General features: G+C 36.8%; 1 protein-coding gene across 1 annotated transcript; it reads right to left on the reverse strand.

Moving 5' to 3' along the window:
* Positions 1–5,794: 5,794 nt before the first annotated feature.
* LOC146735204 (epoxide hydrolase 1-like) lies at positions 5,795–11,318 on the reverse strand. Its single transcript, XM_085507384.1, has 6 exons — positions 11,274–11,318; positions 10,402–10,526; positions 9,300–9,382; positions 7,526–7,724; positions 6,551–6,717; positions 5,795–6,051 (listed from the first exon to the last, which is right to left on the reverse strand). Exons 1-6 carry the CDS (start codon positions 11,316–11,318, stop codon positions 5,795–5,797), a joined length of 876 nt encoding a protein of 291 aa, XP_085363510.1.
* Positions 11,319–25,209: the final 13,891 nt, after the last annotated feature.

Below are 25,209 nucleotides of genomic sequence, written 5' to 3' on the forward strand. Positions count from 1 at the left end.
TAATTGCATGTACAGGCACTGAGCACAGTGCATTGTGGGGCTTACACTGTACATTGGGGTATGAAGAAAGGATACTTCAGTCAATCATAAAAACTCACTGTCGCATAAACTGGGAATGACTGGAGAAGACAAAAGGAAATTTATTTTGGAGCAACTGAGTTCTCAGCGGGCTGACAGGCAAGCGGCGAGGGAAGAGAGAAAGGCAAAAATGGAAATAGAAGCAGAGGTAAGGACGAACTTGATAGTTATTTATTGCGGTTTGAGAGGTTTGCAACAAATGCGAGTTGGCATAGAGATGGATGGGCCACAAAATTGAGTGCGCTGTTGACTGGTAGAGCACTGGAAGTATATTCTAGGATGTCCGACACTGATGCAGTTGACTATGATCGGGTGAAGCTGTCGCTGTTGACAAGATACGATTTCACAGAGGATGGGTACAGGAAGCGATTCCGTGAAATTAAACCTGAAAGTTCTGAGAGTCCTGCCCAGTTGATTGTGGGACTTAAGAATTATTTTGCTAAATGGGTTGAGTTGTCAGGCACTGCAGCAACATATGATGGTGTTACCGACTTGATGGTGAAGGAGCAGTTTATTGGTACCTGTACAAGAGATCTTGCAGTTTATCTTAAAGAAAGAGCACCCAAAGATTTAGATGAGTTGGCAGTAATAGCAAAGCAGTACCTAGTGGCACATGATCGACAGTTATCCACGAAGGACCAGGTGAGGCGTAATGATAAGACTGCCATTAGAAATACTGATGTGGGACAGGGTAGTAGTATCCGGTGTTTTGTATGTCAGGGTGTTGGTCATCGAGCAGCACAATGTCCATCCTGCGTTACTGATGTCAACCATGACAAAGGTAAACAGTGCCTTCAGTGTGGTGACATAGGACATGTGGCTAAGTTCTGCCATAGTGGACAACACAAGGGTCAAGAAAGCAAGAGTGTTAAACCCAGCACTACTACTGGTGCAGCTGCAGTGGTTAAAGAGGAGTCTAATATCAGTGCTAGCTGTGCTGTTCAAATTGACAGTGATGTGCTTAAAACGATTGAGAAGGACCATTTGTTGTTAGCATCGGGGGAGCAGTTAAAGGTTGTGAATGGTGCATGTATGGAACGGAGTGGCACTGTGGAGGACAGGACTTTGCCTGTGGGTCAAGGGAAGGTTGGTGACACAGTTGTGACCATGTTGAGAGACACTGGGTGTAATGGCATAATAGTCAAGAAGAGCTTGGAACCAGATAACAGTATACAAAAAAGATGGGTCATATATTGATGGTTGATCGTACTGTAAGAAGGGTTCCATTCGCTGTGGTGGAAATTGATACGCCATATTTGAGAGGCACGGTTGAAGCATTATGTGTGCAGGACCCGATTTATGAGTTAATTGTTGGGAATGTGCCCGGAGCAAGACCACCAGATGACCCGGATCCAGTGTGGAATGTGAGTGGAGCAGTAACAACCAGAGTGCAAGCGAAGAAATCTGGTAAGGTGAAGCCGCTCAAAGTGTGTGATGTAAAGACTGGAGCACATGTAACAAAAGACAAATTAGTCGAGATGCAGCAAGCAGACACATCGTTGAAGAAGTATTATAGTAAGAGAGAACCAGAAGTGAGAGGGCACCATACAACCGAGTTCCAGGTATATGGAGGCTTGCTATATCGTGTGTATCGGGATCGTTCAGTTCCAGGAGGCAAGACGGTACGTCAAGTGGTTGTGCCGAAACTGTTGAGGACTGTTATGGAGATTGCATATGATTCAATACTAGTATTTGGTGGACACATGGGGATAAAGAAGACAGAAGACCGGATTGTGACTAGCTTTTATTGGCCTGGGCTACATCAAGATGTTACCAGTTTTTGTAGGTTTCAAAGGGATCAGTTGTGAAGGCCCCATTAGGTAAGATGCCTTTAATTGATATGCCATTCAAGCGTGTGGCTATAGATTTGGTTGGACCAATTACACCAGCCAGTGACGGGGGTCATCGATACATCTTAACTATGGTGGACTATGCTACACGGTATCCAGAGGCCGTTCCACTTAAAAATATAGATACGGAGACTGTAGCCGAGGCGTTGATTGACTTTTATAGCCGATTGGGGGTTCCAGAAGAAGTACTAAGTGACATGGGGACTCAGTTTGTGTCAGAATGCGTGCAAGAAGTATCAAGATTGCTCAGCATTAAGAGACTGACGTCTACGCCCTATCACCCCATTTGTAATGGACTGGTGGAAAAGTTTAATGGTACTTTGAAGAAGATGTTAAAGCGGTTGTGCCATGAACAACCAAGGCAATGGCATCGGTATATTAGTGCGTTACTCGCATATAGAGAGGTACCACAGGAGTCAACTGGTTTTTCCCCATTTGAGCTGTTATATGGTCGAACAGTTAGAGGCCCAATGAAGAGTTATGGACCAAAGAAAGCGATACTCCTGAGATAGTTAATAGTTACCAGTATGTGTTTGAGTTGAGAGATCGGTTAGAACAGACTTTAGAGATTGCTCGAGAGGAATTACAAAAGGCACAGAACCGATACAAGTGTTACTATGATCGTAAAACGAAGAAGCAAGTGCTTAAGGAAGGAGATAAGGTGTTAATTTTGCTGCCAACTGACAACAACAAGCTATTGATGAAGTGGAAGGGTCCTTATGTGGTGGATAGGTAATAGGCGAAAACGATTATCGAATGAGGGTAGGTGACAAAGTGAAGACGTATCATGTAAATATGTTAAAGTTGTATGTTGAGTGGGAGACGTCACCTCAACCAGATGGAGGTGAGACAAGTTACTCATCAAATACGGCCATAGACTTGATGAATGCTGTGCGCGCAGCTACAGTGGGGTGCAACGAGTCAGATGAAGAGAATGCTGTAGACGAAGATGATCTTCTAGAGTTAGGAACTTGTAAACCCAAGGAGTCAGGTAAAGATGTTCAAATTGGTACAGACCTGACAGAACACCAGAGAAAAGAACTGGTGGGTTTAGTCAATACTTATGATAAGGTGTTTACTGACTTGCCAGGAAAGACCAAGATAATCAGTCATAAGATTGATCTGACAAATGATACACCAATACGATCTAAGCCATACTCACTACCATATGCAATAAGGGAGAACCTTAGGCAAGATATTGAAGATATGTTCCAAAATGGGAGTAATCAGGAAGTCTACATCACCCTTTGCGTCACCGGTGGTGATTGTAAAGAAGAAAGATGGATCAAATCGCATATGTGTAGACTATAGGAAATTAAATAAGGTCACTGTAACCGACCCTGAGCCAATGGTAACAACAAGGGACATATTTCAGAGGCTACATAATAGTAAGTTCCTGTCAAAAATTGATTTAAGTAAGGGTTATTGGCAGATACCAGTAGCTGAAGAAGATATACCAAAGACAGCATTTGTTACTCCCGATGGAACTTATGAATTTTTAAGGATGCCATTTGGAATGAAGAATTCGGGAGCTACTCTGGTGCGGGGAAGCAGGAAATTATTGTCAGGTATGGAGGGGGTTGGAAGCTATATAGATGACCTGATAGTTTATTCAAGCTGCTGGGATGAGCATGTTCAAGTATTATCTGAGTTGTTATGAAGACTAAGGGCAGCTAGACCATCCAAGTGTGTTCTGGGTGCAACATCAGTAGAATTCCTGGGTCATGAAATTGGACACAATTGGGTGATTCCGAGTCACGACAACATGGAAAAAATCCGAGAAGTGCAAAGACCAGCGACAAAGAAAGGTGTCCGATCATTCTTTGGGCTGGTCAATTACTACAGAGACCACATCCCCTTATTCGCAACTATTGCAGCACCCTTGAGTGATCTACTAAGGAAAGGACAACCCAACAAAGTTGTATGGGGAGAGGCCCAGGAGAAAGCATATAACACTTTGCAGGAATACTTATTGGGCAAACCAATTTTGAAGTTGCCAGACCCACAGAAACCATTTGTGTTGCGGACGGATGCGTCTCAGGTAGGAATTGGAGCAGTACTTATGCAGAATCATGATGAGAAGCTTCATCCAGTTGCGTATGCAAGTAAGAAGTTATCCGATGCAGAAAAGAAATATTCAACTGTAGAAAGGGAATGTTTGGCCATTGTATGGGGCGTGAATAAATTTCGCTATATATTTAGCCAGTGTGGAGTTCATTTTGCAGACGGATCATAAACCATTGTCTTACCTGGATAAAGCCAAGTTTGCAAATGACTGAGTGATGAGATGGGCGATGACTCTGCAAGGATATAATTATCGTGTTGAGGATATTCCTGGACGGGACAATGTGGTAGCGGACTACCTGAGTAGATTGATGGACTGAGGAACTTTTGAACAGTATAGTAGAATGTTATTCGTTTATAATTATAATTCATATTTTATTATATTCTACTGTATGTGATTTTCGAATTTATGTACTCAGAGCTTTATTCAGTTCGATTTGATATATTGTATTGTTGTTTTATTTGAAATTGTTATCATATTCGTATTATTGACGTCGTTGCTAGTCATGTAATATTTTATGTTATAATATTCTTGAGAGGGGAGGCATGTCGCATACGACTTATTTACCACTTCCGTGTAACTGAGAATGTTCTAGAACCGTACTGTGTCTGGGTGGAATATTCTAGATTTTTTTTAGAAACTGTTGAATAGGTAATAGAACACTGTAGGAGGCAATAGAAGGTAATGGAACATTCTAGAGTTTTGTAGTAAGTTCCAGACTCATTATGTATGCTGATGTAATGGTCTATATACAGACAGTGGGGTATATATAGGGGAGTTGTTCAGCACTGAGTTCAGATCGAAGATCTCGTTGAATTGTATTGGAGTTTAAGTATCTAGTCATTGGAGTAGTGGAGTTTTACCGCGTTACTGTACTTGATGTTTACAGAGTATAATAATACCAGTACCAGTTGAAACCTCATCTGTTGGCTCCATGTTCGTATGTTATCATTGCCGCCAGGGAAGTCTTTATGTTACTGTTGCCATTTTGGTATTTGAACCATCACACCTGTACTATACCAATTACGGTAATATTACGTTGCGTGTGACACTCACCCAAGTGACATTTTTAGGTATAAGAAAGAAAATATAATATAAATTTGAATAATAACTACTGCCAATCCTAGACCAACATACATGGTTAGGCGACCCCCTGGACAAATACATTTCCCAATTCTAATATCAAAAGTTGGCACAGCATATTGTAGCAAGTGGACACCATACAGGACACAACAAGTAAATTATCTTTTTTGTATATTCTTCATCTAATACTGCACAGTAAAGCTTTCATTGTCAGCAAAGATTCACATAATAAAACAGTGATTAAATTTAATTCATATATTTCGATAATTTTCCATACATGACATATTATTGCACATGTTTTGGAAATTGACAATATGGAGACAGATGCATTTCTCAAGAACATGATTTATGTAGTAACACTCCCATTAATTGCATCCTCAAGGCAAACAAGATTGTATATTGCAAATAATCAAACCATAACAGTATAACATAATTCGTTAATTATTATAATCAATATGTTCGCCAAATTGGTGACACAGATTTAACACATCTGTAATTCTTTGTCTGTCATCAATGTTAGATAAAAGAAACATTCTCTGGTATTCAGTAAATATTTTAAAGATTTTGAAGATATAAATCTGCATATGTAAATTATATTTGTTTACAAGATATTTGAACGCACAGTGAACAAAAACTGAGATCATCTTGTTGTTTGATTAATACAATACTGAAATCGTAATTAAGATAAATTTACACCAGTGATGATACAGTACTGTTGTTACCCTTGCAGAAAGTCGTGCATGGCATCATTAACAAGCTCAGGCTGGTCTTGTTGAACCCAGTGACTTGCGCCTGGTATTAGTTTCACGTTGATATCATGTACATACTTCTCCAAACCTTCAGTCAAAGCAATGTCCAAAGCTGTGTCTTCCTCACCCCAGATCAACAGAGTTGGTGAGGTTATAACAGCCGATTTCAACTTTGGAGTGTAGCGGAGTGCAGCCCGATAGTAGTTGATCATTGCCGTTAAAGCACCTGGGTTTGTGAAATATGACAAAACATTATTAATCAATGTAGTCCTAACTGGGTAGGCATGTATTTGATTTTATAATAATGATTGTGATTACAATTACTTTGAAATCACAGTGAATTTGAGCCTCAAAATGAAATATGCTAATTATGACTGGATTTTACCAAAATATAGTTTATGCATGTTGTATGGGTCCCCTAACTCATAATTGTTATAAATAAAGAATTATTGGAAATGAACAGAATATTATAGTACTAGTAGGTGATACCACTATACATTATGGGGATGGCAGGTGTCCTAATGATGGGCACATAAAAAATACATTTATAAACTTTTACCTTCTCGTTGGCAATTGTGCTTGAATGCTTCCAAATCATCTGCAGTGATATTATTATTGGAAATGAGCAGAATATTATAGTACTAGTAGGTGATACCACTATACATTATGGGGATGGCAGGTGCCCTAATGATGGGCACATAAAAAATACATTTATAAACTTTTACCTTCTCGTTGGCAATTGTGCTTGAATGCTTCCAAATCATCTGCAGTGATATTATCTCTATTTCGGAGTCCCACACCACGTCCATGAAACATAGCTTTAATTCCGTTATAATCAGACATGCTCAGAATAAACTCGGGAAGATATGGAAGCTGAAAGAAGAAAATGTACCTGCAGACAAAAAAGTTGAAAAATTAATATTTATTTGTTATTTGTCATTAACAGCCATTTAGCTTTCAACTACACCAGGTCAGTGCAAGTACAAAAGCTGACACAAGAAAGGAACAAGAACTTCTACAAGGCAAATGCCACAGTCATCATGCTTGATATTGGTTCCATAGGACATATACAACATGTCTAAATACAGAGTTTGTTTACACAAAATTTGAATATGTGCTGCAGGATGACTGTGTCACTTCAAGGAGACTGCCAGCTGCAATTGCCCCCATTCTATAGGACACCATGCAGTCTCCCGAACTGATTATACCACATGTTTAGTCGCCTGACAAGAATGTACCACATATTGCACGAGGTTCATTTCCACTTCGATTAGTTTCAACTATAGTAAAAAAATTCTAATTCAAAATTAAATAAATTTTAGACCATAAGTGCACCATGTTTACATATAACCTACTGCATCAGAAAAGCTTTGGTCACGCTACTTTGTTATTCAGTAGAAAAAAAAATGGAGAAACAATTGGTAAGTCATTTTAGTTGGAAGAGTGGGCAGTGAATCTAAACTTTTCTAAATAGCATAACAATTTGTCCACATTTTACTACAATGAATTGAATATTATTCAATCATATATTTGGGATGATTTGAATAAAATTAAGATTGATGAATTATATGCATGAAATAATTATAGAAAATTCTTACACTACATTATAAGATAAGCGGTATCAATTTTGAATGAGTGTGATGCATTCTGGGAAATCCGTGAATGCTAGCTGTTTATCATTTAGTCTCCCATTTACTTACCAAGACATAAAAAACTGCTTCCGACTTGATTGTATAAGCTTCTGCATTTTTTTAGGGTGTGGACCGTTCATGATAATCAGTTTATCGACCAGATCAGGATACTCCATAGCAAACTGCCAGGCGACTGCCGCCCCCCAATCGTGAGCTACCAGTACGCAGGAACTGTAGCCCAAAGCTGGGATGGCATCCCTCAGATCACCTGAGTTGTGGAACATTACAAGTAACTTTAAAATCTGCAGAGCTGGAGTAATGTTTTTTTTCAAAAATCTTTTATTCACTAATTAGACATTCATGTTTTTCTTTTGCATTATGCTATCATCATGGACTTTCGTATTTTCTGGTCTTTTCCCCCCTACAATTTTGTTGTTTTCCAAAATTCAACAGCACACCCCCAGTTTACAAATGGAAAACTCCTTACTATTAATTTAATATTTTCTTTGGATTTGACATTTCCATACACTCCATATTTCACTAATGCCTAGATATGATGCTAGTAATATCACTTATTCTTCACTTCACTTATTTCTCCATTATTGTCTTGATAAATTGTAGTACCGTATTTACTAATCTCAGTCAGCAACTGAATTCCCCCACATGTAACTTAAAAAATGCCTAATGAATACAGAGTATTGTTTCACCATGATTGCCCAAAAAAAGAATGTCAGTTAAACTGTGATTACCTTTGTCCTGTAATTACTAGACAATGATCCTAAATTATATTAAGATATTACTAGCATCGTATCTAGGCATTGATGGAGTGAGGTGTCATAAGTGGACTTCTGCATAAATCTAAGGCTACATAATGAGATATTACTAGCATCATTTCTAGGCTGTGATGGAGCAAGGTTTCGTAAGCAGACTTCTGCATAAATCTAAGGCTACTTAATAAGATATTACTAGCATCGTATCTAGGCATTGATGGAGCAAGGTTTCGTAAGTGGACTTCTGCATAAATCTAAGGCTAGATAATGAGATATTACTAGCATCGTATCTAGGCATTGATGGAGCAAGGGTTCGTAAGTGGACTTCTGCCTAAATCTAAGGCTACTTAATAAGATATTACTAGCATCGTATCTAGGCATTGATGGAGCAAGGGTTCGTAAGTGGACTTCTGCCTAAATCTAAGGCTACATAATGAGATATTACTAGCATCGTATCTAGGCATTGATGGAGTGAGGTGTTGTGAATGGACTAGTGTATGGATCCTAGGCTATTCCAATGTTAAAATTTTTACCAGCTCAATCTTCTATGGCCAGAGTTCAGGGGCATAATAAATGAGAAAAATAAAATCAATGTCTTTATCAAAACAAGTCAACTGTACTTGTTTTCAGTGCTGAAACCTAACTTGTAAAATCTATGAACAGTGATACAAATTTTAGAAAATATGAAGCCCTCAGAAAACAGGTGAAAGCTGGAAGACAACTGGCCTCCAGGGATGCTAAGCATAGAAATACTAGCCTGTGGAAATTAAACAAATCCACATGCCAACAAAATTATACACAATTATTATGTTATTTATTTTGTTCATTACCATCTACCCTTGAATTATTTATCAGCTTTGATTTGAATATGTATGTGGATGAGCAATAATTAGATTAATGAGATTAATAAACACCAAAAATGCAAAGTAGCTACTTAATAAACACTAAATATGCAAAGTAGCTACTTATTAAACACCAAATATGCACATAGGCTACTTAATAAACACCAAATATGCAAAGTAGCTACTTAATAAACTCCAAAAATACAAAGTAGCTAATTATTAAAAACCAACCTGTAAGATGATCAATGGTGTATGGTGCTATACCCAAAGGTTTGTCAGAATCTCCATATCCTCTCATATCTATGGCAACGACTCTGTAAAGAATTAAAAAAACACATATTTTGTAACATATATTGTACTGTGGTACATAAATTGGTCATGGTTTTAAAATCCTGCTTGATTTTGATTCTCAGCATTGAACTGCCACAAAATATTTTAAAAGAAAAGTGTATACTGGATATATACCAAATTTTATCTAAGGGAGGATCTTTAAAATATTTACAACCAAATGCGGATATTTTAACAGCAGTTTTGAATATGATAATGTCAAATAAAAAAATACTGAGTTTCTGGTTACAAAAAATCAGGTAGGTAGGTTAGTATAACTTTTTTTTATATATGTTGATGTATTAATTGTGGTCAACAAGATGCTGCTGGACAGGAGCATTTCCATTGATGTATGCATACAGGATACTATTTTCATTTGAAGAATTTACACAGTATGTTAACAGAAACAGGAAGTGACCACTTTTAGTTTGGCCATGAAAAGAAATATGTGTCGGCATGGTTGGGGTACCCAAAAAACATCATTTTTTTTCTATTTGGCCTAATTATCCAAGGATGTTTGCATATCTCTAGGAATACCAATAACATTATATACCGGGGGTAAATATGAATTCTAGGTTGCAAAGGTGTATATATGGGGAGCACCATGCTGTTGCTATCTCATCACACCACAGTCTGATTGTAATCTGATGTAGGTATAGTATAATTTTGTTTTAATTTTTATATATTTTTCATTGTTATTTCTGTTTATTTATGAATATTATGTTGTTTACTTGCCATTAATTAATGAGTTATTCATATGAAATCCTGGTAATTAAGGCTACTAGATATTCAAAAAATAACAACTGCAAGTGTAACCAAAAATTATTCATAAATAAACAAAAATAACAATAAAATATACAAAACTAAAAACAAAAATGTAGCATACACCTACATCAGATTGTAATGAATCAGATTGATCACACTGTACAAAAGAAAACAATACTAAAACTCAAGTAAATATTTAAATTACAGACATTAGATATTTATCAATGACTTCATAACATACCTATAATCATTTGAAAATTCCTTCATTTGGTATCTCCAGGAATACCAGAATTCTGGGAAGCCATGGACCAATAGCATCAGTGGTTTATTTGTATCACCATTGGCAACATAGTGGATTTTTAGCTCCTTGAAAAATAAACAGTGAATAGCTAATGAGTGGTATGCATTTAGTGAATTAATGGAACTGCATGTGTGCTTTCACTGCAAATTACATGTACTAACATTTTCAGTATTAAATCATATCTATGTTTGTTGTTAAAACATATTTTTTATTAAGTTAGGCCAGACTTTTTTATTCCTCATTTATATAATGCAATTTTTTTAAGGAGAGCGGGAAAAAAATAAAATTAATTCTTTTTTCCCATTAGATTTGTGTGATTCTCAAAGAATTGTAAGTGAGATCATTGATCGGAGAGAAGAAATGAAATAAAATTTTATTCTATGTATAATCTTGTTTCTCATATGCGCGAGACTTCGGTACTTTAATCATGCCGATACTCCCACGAAAATGCAACTTGGATTTGTTATGCGGCGGGTGGAAAAAAAATGAAAGATAAAAATAATTATTTTTAGTAATTTTTTGCACTTACAATTCGGCCGGCGCGAGAAATTACGCTGAAATAAAATTTTATTTCATTTTCGGCTCCTGTTCATTCAGCAGGTTCGCGAAACAAGGGATAATAAAAGTCTGGTCTTATGATAAATAATTCAAACAAGCACAACTTGAAGTTTTACAGTTTATATGATTTTATAGTAAGACAATGTTTTCAAAATTATTTTAAATAAATACTGACATGGAACTCATAAAACTGCCATGCTGAGTGTATCGTATATTGTTCGGCGGGCGACCGAATGTACGCAACGCCCACTTACAGCGGCGTGCGTGGGCCTAGAATCACTTCCGGGTCCAGCGATCATACTCGTATATGTTTTTACCTTTGTACGGAGGTACCACAGGAGCCTGACGATCTATTCGTCTCAATGCATGAACGTCTATGGGACCGAGCGACTATGTCCCGGTACAGGACCTTGTCCTTGCTCAAAATAATATAAATTATGGAATTGAAACAGTTTAGTAATGTAAAGCAAGCATATGTTATTAAATTTAATCATCACGCTCCGAAACCACGAAAATCACTATTACTTGTTTCCGGCTGATCAGCTTGCACTATATATAAGTCTTATATATAGTGCAAGCTGATCAGCCGGAAACAAGTAATAGTGATTTTATTAGTGATTTTGCTGTAATATATTACCACAGCAAAAATGAACGCAGTGAAGTCATGCAAGATTAGTTTACTACGTGGAAAAAGTGGGAGTGTTCCACGACCAGTTGAAACCCACTTGAACCCAAACAGATTGACGTTGGACGCTTTGGATCTCATAAAATGACGTTTTCGCCAAGAAATGGCATAATTTTGCTAAAATGGCTGAAAATCGTAAAAATGGGGGTGAACAAGATATACTTCACGTGTGGGAGAACAATTTACTCATTATGGTCAATGACAATTTCGCATGTATTGCCCGCCATCTTATGGGTAATTTTTATCAGAAAACGATTTGTTTTATGAGAACAACTTAACGGTCCAGTCTGAATCCGGTCTTTAAATGCCTCATCACACTTAAACAGGATCGCCAACGTTCATGAGTGTTTGTTAATTGCATAGTTCATCCGAATATGTTCAATTCGTTATACGGTAACTGCGGTTTCGGGCCATGTCACGAAAACAGGAGGCAAAGGCGACGCCGTATAAATGTGCACCCTCTAGTGGCACATTTAAATAACCCAAGTACCAAAATGACGCACTGACGTCATTTTAGAGAACGCATAGAACGCCTATCTGTGTTGACGATGTTCGATTCACATTTATTCGCAGTTTACAGATAGCACAACGTAGACGCATACTTCCAGTGTCTAGCATTTTCACTCGTTCAAATCAAGGAATACATTGAGAAATGGCAGGTAAGTCAGACCAACCATTAGATGATTTGTGTGATTTAAAATCTCTCAGGCTGTTAAATATTATAAACGGTGTTTTGTAGTAAAGGGATATGTAATATGCACAATGTTACCGTATTGTCGGGGAAAAGTTGGCATGTAAATAATGCTAAGATCGCATTCATTGGTATAATAGCCGAAGTAATGTTGTATCGTTTTGTTGCAGATCTAAAGACATCGTATAGCAGTTTGTCTGCAGAGACATCGTTTACCCTCGTGGCACTGTGAGTAGGAGAATGTGTTTATATTACAGTTGACGTATTGGTCTTGTTCTAGTTTAATTTTATGCCTTCGGTGTCTGTCAGTTTCGACACTCAATTTGCACGCACCAGATGAATTATTTTGTAATGTTTTTATCGCGTATATAGAGGCATCTGTATATTGATTTTAATGTAGTATTTTCCGCCTATTACCTTATAGAGATCAAGCGACTGAAGCTGAGCTTTTTTGGAGTGCTATTATTGTTCAAAAAGCAACGAGTGACGGTCAGCTAGCATTCCTTAAAGAAGTTCAACGTTTACATGGAAATGCGCAGAGAAGTACCAACGTTGACCGTCAAATTGGTACTATAATTGATGGTTCAAAACTAGAAGATGCAGGTGATAGTTGTAACGCATTGTTTCACAACGAAACATGCGAGTTTTTGGCACCGTTTGTAAAGTCGGAAAGTCAGAATAAATTGAAAAGAGATATCACCAAAGAGGAGTCGGCTATAAGCCACGCCATTGTTGAATTATATGTGGCTCGAGCGAAGTAGCAGTTCGCTAAAGAACACATCGACAGAAATGATGTAACAAGTTTAAGTGTTGACCTGTTCGTTAAAGATTATGTGCAAGAAGTGATCGCTGGGGGCGCATTAATATATTGTGGTCAGTATGTTGGACAAGACAGATCTAAAACTGGCATCAGTGACATCCAATCACTTTCCACGGAGAAATCAAAGCGCAGTATTTTGCAGACTGATCCATGTGATATATTAATGTGTCCAGGACAAGTTAAAAGTAAAAGTCAGTCACAAACACCGGACACATGTGCAGTCGGAAAACATCCGAGACATGCGGATCTTTGCGAGTCCCAAGAACTGCTGTCGGACAGGGCGCACGATCACTGGGACATCACAGAAGAAACCACATCGGATGTCGATAATGTTGTTGAACGTTCTTACTGTTCGAGAAAAGATGAGTGTCTGCTTTCGTCTAAACCAGCACGTGGCGCGAAAGGCGCCACCACGCGAAACATCGACGAGACCTCTAATCGTAGGGAAAATAAAAAGAAATCCAGGACCAGATCATTCTTGAAATTATTTAAATGGAAGTCTAAGAAGAACTGTGGACGAGAAACACGTTGATTCGTTGGAAAAAGACGTCACTGTGCAAGTTTCTGATCGACTCGCCGATAATGACGCACAATTGAAAGAAGGAAACAAACCTGGCAGCCAAGAACAGAGTAACAGAACGACAACTAAAAAAGATAATTGGTTCAGAAGAATAAAAAGGAGGATGACGAAAACAAAATTGACGGTGCATAAATAGAGGAAATCTCTAATGCTCAATCATTTCTGCCAAGTTCGTGGTGGACAACGGCAATCTGTAACAGATACATTATAATTAAAAGAAAATCGTACAAATGTGACATTTGAATATATACTACAATAAAATATTTGAGTTTTTAACTTACTGTCATTATTTCGAATATGAGATAGTACTAGTACGTTCATGCTTTAAAGGGCGGTAGTCGTCGCGCCACGCATGCGCGAGATATATGGGTCTCATATAAACAAAGATGGCGACTTGACTGTTCAAAGAGTACAAAATGAGACAGAAAATCATTTAAAAATTGTTGTGTATTGATTCACATACATGCAAGTCATTAATATTTAAAGTTTTTACGGAGAAAGAAGGATGTTTTTTCAAGAAAGTGGCCATTTTGGAACATTTTCTATAGGAATCCATGTAAACACATTAATCCATGGAAAACTCGTACTAAGATTCAAAATTCTCCAATTTTTCGTGACAGCCATATGTATGTAGCCCTCATAACATGACATACACTTTTTTTAGGATAGGTCATAGGATATGATGGACCAATAAAAGTTAAACACACATTCTTTTTTTTTCAATTTCCGAGGTCGTTTTTATGGAACAATTAGTTCGGTGACCTTTTTAATACCCCCTTGCTGGATTTCTGAGAGTGATTTTTAAACGTTTTTATATGGCAACATTATAAGATTAAGCCATATAATAAAAGCCAAGAAAAACCAGCAATAATTTTAATGGTAACCATGGTAATTCTCTTGTGTGATCTTATACTTCATTACATTGAACTGTAGCAGCACCCCCTTTGATTTATATTTTCATGAACACACTGTAACACAAAAACAAAGACATTTTCTTAGGAAAGGTTTATTCCAACAATTAAACATGGCAACACATTTATTAAGGGGCTTACCCTTTGATTTCGGGAGTGGGTGGGTGTGTGGTTTTGTTGGCAATTTCTATCATAATATGTGAAATTATTTTTTTTTTCATTAAAATTTAGTTTGAAAAACTAATTATTCTCAAATCACTCAACCCATCCCCAAAAATTGGTGCACCTCTAAAAGCTCATAGCTTTACTTGTGTCTACTTTTGTGGCATCTTTTCTGGAGAGATTTGAGACTTTTCAACACTTTTTTTTGAAATCACGAACAAAAGTGATGAAAAGTCAAAAATCTTGCAAGAAAAGCAACCATAATAATGAAATGGGTGCAAGTAATGCTATGAACCAACACATACCCTGAATTTTATTTGACTCTGCACATTATCTCTGTATGTAATAATTGTCTAGTCATAACAATAAAATAGCAGCAGACTTCATCACAAAAAGTCTCTCTCAAAGAAATGCACATCATTATGCATTCAGTGTCAATATTACATGTAACTTTACCACATGGTAACACATTAAGATCAGATATATACAAATTACCATCATCATTCCAATTACCCCCCCCCCCCCCACGGCCCAATGCGTTTTTGGTATATTGTTCACTACACTGGTTTGGTATAGGGGTAGCAACAACTACCATATCTTCATATAAGGATTTTTCTCTCCAATTTCTGTTTTGATGCCAAAAACGGTTAAGAGTGGTAATTACTTAGCTGACAACGATGTTGTTTTCGGTGTGGATCCCACACAATGGTCACAACATACGCAATATATTGTTGGTTTTGGAAATTCCTGACATCGAAAACAATATAATTCATCTGTTCATAAAATGCAAAATGGAAGTGTTCGAAAATGTTACAAATTTGGAAAATATGCGTCAAGCTTACATTACGTGTGAACACACAAAAGCGATTTAGTGCGTGACAGAAATAGAATCCAGTCGCTTGATTTTTTTTTGGATGAATGGTTACAACAATATGGTGAATGGATATCGCAATATTGGGAATGGATATCACAATATGGTGAAAGGATATCGGAATATGGTGAATGGATATCACGTTATGGTGAATAGATATAACAATATGGTGAATGGATATAACAATATAGGGAATGGATATCGCAATATTGGGAATAGATATCACAATATTGTGAAAGGATATCGGAATATGGTGAATGGATATCACGTTATGGTGAATGGATATAAAAATATGGTGAATGGATATCGCAATATTGTGAATGGGTATCACAATTTGGTGAATGGGTATCACAATATGGTGAATGGGTATCACAATTTGGTGAATGGGTATCACAATTTGGTGAATGGGTATCACAATTTGGTGAATGGACATCGTAACATGTCGATGATCATCACAATAATACAAACTGCCGCTTAAGACAGTTATGGCTTTTAATAAACTCACACAGAGCATTTAATTGAAGTGAGCCCTCAAGCAGTTCATACCTCAGGGGGAGTAATTGAAAGAAGCTCATTGTTTAATAAACTATTTGGCCACTGATTCTTAGCTGCATATCTTAGCATTTACCAAGGAGACTACTCTGCGTTTATATTTACTTAGGAGGCTCAATAGATAATTATGTAATGTGTTGATGCGATTGATGGATTAAGCAATGTATATATGTCTAAAGGTGGTGTGGGTCACGACGTCACTTCCGGTTTACTTCCTACTTTGCGTGTATAATGGCGGCCTCGAGCAGAGTGTTGTCACGAGAGCATTAAGTCCGTTTATGTGGTGCTACTGTTAAGGTAAACTTTTTCATTATCTTTTTTCGTATAATTTCTGGAAGAATATATAGCTAGCTTTCGCATACCGATGTAAAACTAGTTTAATACTTTCATAACTGTGTTTTTTTGTCGATGGTATTTTCAAAATGTAAATAGTAATTTCACGTGAATGGCAGTATTTACCAAATCACTACCGTTCGTTTAATAGCCGTTTACGAAAAAAATAACCGCTTTTCATGTTATTTTTTGACATTTCTGCTGTCTTTAGTATACTTGCTGTCCAAAAATGCGAAGGCCCCCCAAGGCGCCCCTTTTTAATTTGGTGTTTAAGCTCATTCTTTGAGGCCTATCTTTGGAGGACATTACAACTTTGACCTGCACGCAAAATAAGAGATAGCTCCGACAAATTAATTATAAATGTTCATTTTTTTATAGAATCATGTTGAGACCGCGTGAGTTTAACACGCCGACGCCTAGGCAGGTGAAAAGAAGTAAGGTGTCTGTACACCTATCTTGTAAAAAGTGACAACTTGTTGAAAACAGTCTGGTTGTTTGGATATTATATATATATAGCGGTACTACATGTGGACCTCTCTCATTATTGTTCATTTCGTGATATCTTTGATTCTCTAATTTTGATGAATATTTTTGTCATTTCTGGTAAAAAGTTGTATTTTCCCTTTCTTGTTGAAAACCGCAAGTGTGATTGCTTTGATACTATGCATATTGGTACATCAGAGTGATATCTTCAATTATCTAATTTTGATGAATTCTTGTTGAAAACAGCAATTCTGATTGATATCTTTAATTGAAATGTGCATTGCTAACAGTGTAGCTATGTCAGTCGAGAGGCTGCTTGTTGTATTTGTGAAACATTTCTACCTGCGGCCCTGGAAAATTGGGGCATATTCATGTAAACATGTAGTTGTATTTTTTTGTAAAGTCTATTTATGTATACAGGAGACATAAAACATAGTATCATTTCATTGAACAAATTTGCACAAGTGATATTTTAATTAAATATTCATTAATCCTTTCACCACCACTCAAACAATAATCAGCAAGTTGGGTACACTTCCAGGAATATTATGAAGTGTTCAAGGTGCAACTTGCCCCCGACTCTTTAAGTTTCGTTTTGTGGGTGCAACTGAACTGCACAACCAGAAAATTTGATGTACAGTACAATTGGCAACCTGTTGTATTCATCACAAATCAGGCGAAGTATGGGGAAATTGTTTCATTTTGGCAACACATGAAACTTGCAAAACCAGGCTTTTGAATAGGACACCACTGGTTCTGTGATTAGTGCATTAACAAAATAAAATTCATAATCTAGGACTATGTTTTTCATTCATCTATGAAAAGTCAACAAATATCAAGACAAACTATGTTAGCAAAATTTGTTTAATAAAAAATATAAACGCAAATTATTGCAAAAAGATTTATTTATACAATATATATAGGACAGATATGTAAGACTTTTCCCAAAGTACCTCTGCCTCCTACTGACTGCCGGTTCGTGTTATACTTATTTTGGCATAAAAACCAATAATTAGCCAGGTAGTTCAAAACTTTATATTATCTACAACATCAGTTATAATTATTAGCTTTTAAAAGAGGGTGTACATATGTTGTCAATTCTCGGTCAAAATCAAAGTCTACAGACTTGAGCATCAAACAAGTTGTTCGGATCTGGTCTTAACCATACTGGTATTGTGTCGCCAGTATCAATTTTCCTATAACCCAGGAATACTCTGAAACCATGACTTTAAATAACAGTGCATGTATTGTTGGGTCCTGGTTATCATCTGATAAATGTCAAATAAGAAAAGTCGCTAAATAGAGACTCTTGAGTGATTGTAATCTGAAGATACATTGCTAAGAAAACAACTCCAGGTCAGAAACTTCACCTGTGAAGTCCCACTTTCAAAAAAGTACATATTCTAAAAAAAATCTTTATTGTCAATAAAAACCAGACAGTGTTCAAAGCAGGTTATCTTCATGTCATTTGACAATAACAATCTGTGATCTGACGTTTGTATCACTCAGTCTTCACGGTTTGGATAATTATCGTTATCTGTTAGGTTCAATTTGATGATTTTGCAACATGAGATTGTCCATGTAATACGACTTCCAGAACTGTTACGGCAAATTCTATGAATTCCTATAATAAAAAAAAAATCACTGTTAATTTATTCAAAGATGGGGTGTTAATTGTTGGGTTGGGAGGGCATCCATTTTCAAGGTCAATCTACAGAATTGCCCTAGCATATCTGGGAGGGATAATTTCCTTTGTTTTTGATGCTAGATGTACATTTTATAAAAATTTAATGAAGTAGGTCAACACCCCTTAATTGTGTCTAATACCCGATAGTAAATCCTGTTTTACTGTCAAGGTCTGAATGATTCACACAATGCAAATTACTGACCAAGATGTGTATTTACAATTCCTAACCTTGTTGTACATAGCAGATTGTGTATAAGCATTTATTGTTGTCACACGCAACGTAATATTACCGTAATTGGTATAGTACAGGTGTTCAAATACCAAAATGGCAACAGTAACATAAAGACTTCCCTGGCGGCGATGATAACATACGAACACGGAGCCAACAGATGAGGTTTCAACTGGTACTGGTATTATTATACTCTGCAAACATCAAGTACAATAACTCGGTAAAACTCCAAACCTCCAATAACTAGATACTTAAACTCCAACACAATTCAACGAGATCTCCGATCTAATCTCAGTGCTGAACAACTCCCCTATATATACCCACACTGTCTATAAATAGACCATTACATCAGCATACATAATGAGCCTGGAACATACTACAAATTTCTAGAATGTTCCATTACCTCCTATTGCCTTCTACAGTGTCCTATTACCTATTCAATCAACATCTAAAAATTACACCCAGACACAGTACGGTTCTAGAATATTCTCAGTCACACGGAAGTGGTAAACAAGTCGTATGCGACATGCCTCCCCTCTCAAGAATATTATAACATATAATATTACATGACTAGCAACGACGTCAATGATACGAATACGATAACAATTTCAAACAAAACAACAATACAATATATCAAATCGAACTGAATAAAGCTCTGAGTACAAAAATTCGAAAATCACATACAGTAGAATATAATAAAATATAAAATACAGTCATAAACGAATAACATTCTACTATACTGTTCAAAAGTTCCTCAGTCCAGGAATATCCTCAACACGATGATTATATCCTTGCAGAGTCATCGCCCATCTCATCACTCGGTCATTTGCAAACTTGGATTTATCCATGGTCGACATCAGTAACGTGGGATGGACATTGTGCTGCTCGATGACCAACACCCTGACATACAAAACACCGGACACTATTGCCCTGTCCCACATCAGTATTTCTAATGGCAGTGTCATTATCATTACGCCTCACCTGGTTCTTCGTGGATAACTGTCGATCATGTGCCACTAGGTACTGCTTTGCTATTACTGCCAACTCATCTAAATCTTTGGGTGCTCTTTCTTTAAGATGAACTGCAAGATCTTTTGTACAGGCACCAATAAACTGCTCCTTCACCATCAAGTCGGTAACACCATCATATGTTGCTGCAGTGCCTGACAACTCAACCCATTTAGCAAAATAATTCTTAAGCCGCACAATTAACTGGTCAGGACTCTCAGAACTTTCAGGTTTAATTCACGGAATCGCTTCCTGTACCCATCCTCTGTGAAATCGTATCTTGTCAACAGCGCCACCTTCACACGATCATAGTCAACTGCATCAGTGTCGGACATCCTGGAATATACTTCCAGTGCTCTACCAGTCAACAGCGCACTCAATTTTATGGCCCATCCATCTCTATGCCAACTCGCATTCGTTGCAAACCTCTCAAATCGCAATAAATAACTATCAAGTTCGTCCTTACCATCAACAAATGCAGGCAACTTTGGTGACTGTGCATCACTGACCACATTTCGTTGACCACCAAAATCAGCCTGTTGAAACCCCGACATTGCTGCTTGCAGCTCTAATTTCCTCAACTCAAATTCTCTTTCCTTTTCTCGCTGTTCTGCTTCCGCTTCAAGTCGTAACTTTTCCTTTCTTTCTTCAATCTCCATTTTCCTCACCTCTGCTTCTATTTCCATTTTTGCCTTTCTTTCTTCCCTCGCCGCTTGTCTCTCAGCTCGCTGAGACCTCAGTTGCTCCAAAATAAATTTCCTTTTGTCTTCTCCAGTCATTCCCAGTTCATCCGCCCACTCCATCAACTCTTGTTTCGACATATCTATTATCCCGCTGGCCATGTTGTCTTCTATGTCTTCACTGATCCCGGACGAGCCCCCAGATGTCACACGCAACGTAATATTACCGTAATTGGTATAGTACAGGTGTGATGGTTCAAATACCAAAATGGCAACAGTAACATAAAGACTTCCCTGGCGGCGATGATAACATACGAACACGGAGCCAACAGGTGAGGTTTCAACTGGTACTGGTATTATTATACTCTGCAAACATCAAGTACAATAACTCGGTAAAACTCCAAACCTCCAATAACTAGATACTTAAACTCCAACACAATTCAACGAGATCTCCGATCTAATCTCAGTGCTGAACAACTCCCCTATATATACCCACACTGTATATAAATAGACCATTACATCAGCATACATAATGAGCCTGGAACATACTACAAATTTCTAGAATGTTCCATTACCTCCTATTGCCTTCTACAGTGTCCTATTACCTATTCAATCAACATCTAAAAATTCCACCCAGACACAGTACGGTTCTAGAACATTCTCAGTCACACAGAAGTGGTAAACAAGTCGTATGCGACAATTGTCAATAAAGTTCTTGTTGATAGGTTGCCCAGAGTCAGATTAAATGCTGCATTTTGAGGTAACACTATGTATTGAGTTAAGAAATCAATATACTGGTAAATTATTTTGTACTTTAACAACTATGAAGAACACAGTGCTATCGATAATTGACAACATTTTGGATTGTGGATTGTGCCCAGAGTTCGAGTACGGATCAACGTAAAGCGACTGTACTGTCTAGAGGACACACCTTGAAGTATGCACATACCGTAATAAACTTATAATACATCATCCAGAGTCTGTGATGCTCAGAATCAAATAAATTGGCAATATTTATTGTTTTCAGGTTACAACTTTTATTTTTATATATTTAAACATGGTAGGCTATAGTTTACCTGTGCAACACTGAAAAATTGCAGCTAAACAGTTACTTATGGTGATACAATGACAGATTTATAATAATAGAATCTAAGCGTATTGTTCTTTATGTCATTATTAAACTGAAAGGATACTCTCCAGCGTAGTGCATGTCATGGTGAGAGGAATCATTATCATATGGATTTAAGATATTCCTGGTCTTCATATCAAACACTAGATGATATTTTAATGTGTTCACAGTTTTCCTAAAATCAGCTATGTAAGTGTCGGGATAGCCACATTTCAATTCAGATAGAACCCTATCATTGGAATAGCCTAGAAAATAAATAGAAGATGTTAAATTAAAACATAACAGTTAATTTGCAACTGTTTAGTTCAAAACTGCAACAATTTCATAAACTGATACAACTATGATCATACAGCTTTCAGTTATAGCTTGTCACAACACATGCATCTGCCTTATAAACTCTGTAGTTGGACTATGCCAAAATGCATTCTATTTCACTAGGTATAAAAATTAATTCAATACATTACCCAGCTCAACCTAAAACATTTAGTTTTTTACATTTTGCCCTATAAATGTCCTCATCTTTAATTCTAATTCAATCGCTCGTTTTATGCTAGTCCCAGGAATTGATGGTTGACAATATACAGACATTTACAAACTTGGTAAATTGAAGGATTGAAACATTTCTGTAAATTTTCAGATGCCACTAAACGAGCTGTTTAAAACTATAGAGGGAGTCTACAAAGTACCTTAATTGGAAAGAACACATAGAACAAATTTGTGAAACTATATCACCTAAAATTGGTATTTTGTATAAAATTCATCATTTTGTTCCACGATCTATTCTTATCCTGCTTTACAACTCTCATTTTACAACATATTACTTACTGTATTGAAATATGGGGTAACACATACAAAACCTTTTTCGACAAAATTCTACTACTCCAGATAACGTTTTAAGATTTTCGTGCCCCCACTGCCCTCCTGTTGAATAAACTAAATATTTTAGATATCTACCGGTATAAAATCAGTAAGTTTTACACCTGTCTGTTTTTTATCTTAATAAGAATTTGTTTGCCCATAATGTTGACCACTACTTGAAACTTTTTTCACTATGCAACTTGTCAAGCTACTAGTTCCAATTATTATATTCCAAGAATGAATCTTACTACTAATCAACACAGTATCACCTATATAGCAGCAAACAACTGGAACTCACTTCCTGATTCTATAAAAATTATCAAAAGCAGATACATATTTGAAAATACGTTAAAACTGTATCTCATGAATGTGTCATGTCATTTTTAAAAGTCAGTATACAAGTATTTTTCATTTATCTTTAATTAAGTTAAATGTGCTATGAATTAATTATGGGGCCACAGACTAGACTAGTTTGTATGAACTATATCTGTGGTCCTCACTAGAATTACTATTATTATTATTATTATTGTGTATATTATTTATTGTATATTTTCTGGTGAAATAAAAAACAACAATCATGCATAGTATTACCTATCTGTTGGTATGTCAATCACTATCTCTGTGGCACAACCACAACATCCTTTATGTGTAGAATAACGTATGTATCTAGTGAAAGTGTTTTTTCTTGCAGTCCAACTGGCCTAGCAGCGCCAAGTAATTCACCAAATAGATTTTTAATTCCCATAACTGATCTGAAAACAATATATTTGATATCATGTTCAAAGCAGACTGTTACCGATATCCAGCCACATCAACCTTCTGAATCAGTGAGCAAATGTAAATGATGATCGGTGGCGTTGGTAAAAACAACGATACGATACTACATATAAATACAAACGTCACTAAATATGGAAAAACGAAAACTTACCATTAACAAAACGGGAGGATGCAGTCATAATTGGACGAAAACTGAGAAGAACGCACCTGAACAAGCAAAGCGAAGTCAACGAAGCGATGTGTACACAATAGCTGCCGCGAGTGAAATGAACCGATCACGCTTTTTGTTCCCATGATGCTTTGCGACGTGACTCACACCACCTTATATGTCTAATAATATAATGAAGTATCTGTAGTATTAGTGTTACACTAATAAACGGCCGTTGCCAAACATTTCTGGTCTGCCTAGAATTAATAGGTTTAAGAGACAATTGCCGATTATTATTTGTTGTTAAACACGTCATTGAAGATGGGCCAATAAACCTCAAGCATATTAACAATTGAAAATGTGATCAATAGTTTCACTAGATGTGTTGCAGAATGAACAGGTTGGGTTTTCTACCTTCGCATTTTGTCAAGTACTTTAAATTGAAATGCTGCAGATTTCGTATCAATTACTATCGTGAATGGTAAAACGTAACATTTAGACAGATCATAAAGTAAGTAAGTAAAAGCAAGTTCTCTTTTTATAAAAATCATACTAAAAGATTTATTTGATGGTACAGTATGTGATATGTCGCGGGGGGGATCCAGGGTACCAACAGAGCATGATTCATGCCGTTTAAGTGATACATCTAGTGTCCTGATAACTTTTATTGATCAGATCAGATAATCTTAGCTTTTGAATGTTCGGTAAATAATTTTCAATTTATGCTACTTTTTTGAATACCGCGAAGGAAAGCTCATTTATTTTCTTTTTAATATATGTTAATGCGATTCGATATTTGATTATTGTAATCGAAACTTGGTATATCTGTCCAAACATTCAGAGCCTTATAGTAAAAGTCTGGTAGGTTTATTTGCAGGTCATTTATCACAAGCACGTGTGGATTTAAGGGGAGGCGCGCCGGCATTATAATTTAACAGATTTAATAAATGAAAGAAATAATCCCTGCTATTCAGAAACATCGACTAGTCATATGTAAATGATGTATCGGTTATTACCTCACTACACCCCCTATTTGAATACCGTGAATATTACAGTTGAAATAAGCAATACACATAGCGTAGGGGGACGAACTAACGAGAAGAGTGTGTAACTAACATTTGTACACACATGCACAAGCAAGCCAAGTAATTCCCGTGTAAGAAAAATATGGTTTTTGCTTCCTAGTCGTCCTACGTCATTGGAACCCGTGTCTATGCCATCTAGTTCTGCGAAGACGAAAATATTTTCAAAATAAATAGAAATGATATTCCTCTTTGCTTTTAAATGTGGTGACAGAGAATTAGAACACGAAAACATTTGATAACAACAAAATGTTTAATCAACAACTTACCTATGTACACTATCATCCCCGTGAGTCGCTGTTTAACTGAAACACGTACTGCGCCCAATTTCCTTGACTGTGCATTTTTTTAGAGCGTAGATCGTGGCCATTTACCGTCCATACAAAATCTACGTCATTTATGATACACAGAATAGTTGGAGATCAATAGTTTGATGCCGGTTGGCGAAATCATTGGTTTCATGAACAAAACGGCAATCTGTACCTAGTGGATCAAGACCACAAA

The sequence above is a fragment of the Saccoglossus kowalevskii genome, chromosome 13 (genome assembly GCF_978046115.1).
Source record: "Saccoglossus kowalevskii chromosome 13, keSacKowa6.1, whole genome shotgun sequence".
Classification (NCBI taxonomy): Eukaryota; Metazoa; Hemichordata; class Enteropneusta; family Harrimaniidae; genus Saccoglossus; species Saccoglossus kowalevskii.

Bases quoted from the DNA above. Each gene is read 5' to 3' on its own strand.
- LOC146735204 (XM_085507384.1), bottom strand. From the start codon at position 11,318: ATGATCGCTGGACCCGGAAGTGATTCTAGGCCCACGCACGCCGCT. The intron at 7,725-9,299 runs GTTGGTTTTTAA...TCCACAACTCAG, and splicing joins CACCATTGATCATCTTACAG to GTGATCTGAGGGATGCCATC. The intron at 6,052-6,550 runs GTAAAAGTTTAT...TCACAAACCCAG, and splicing joins GCACAATTGCCAACGAGAAG to GTGCTTTAACGGCAATGATC.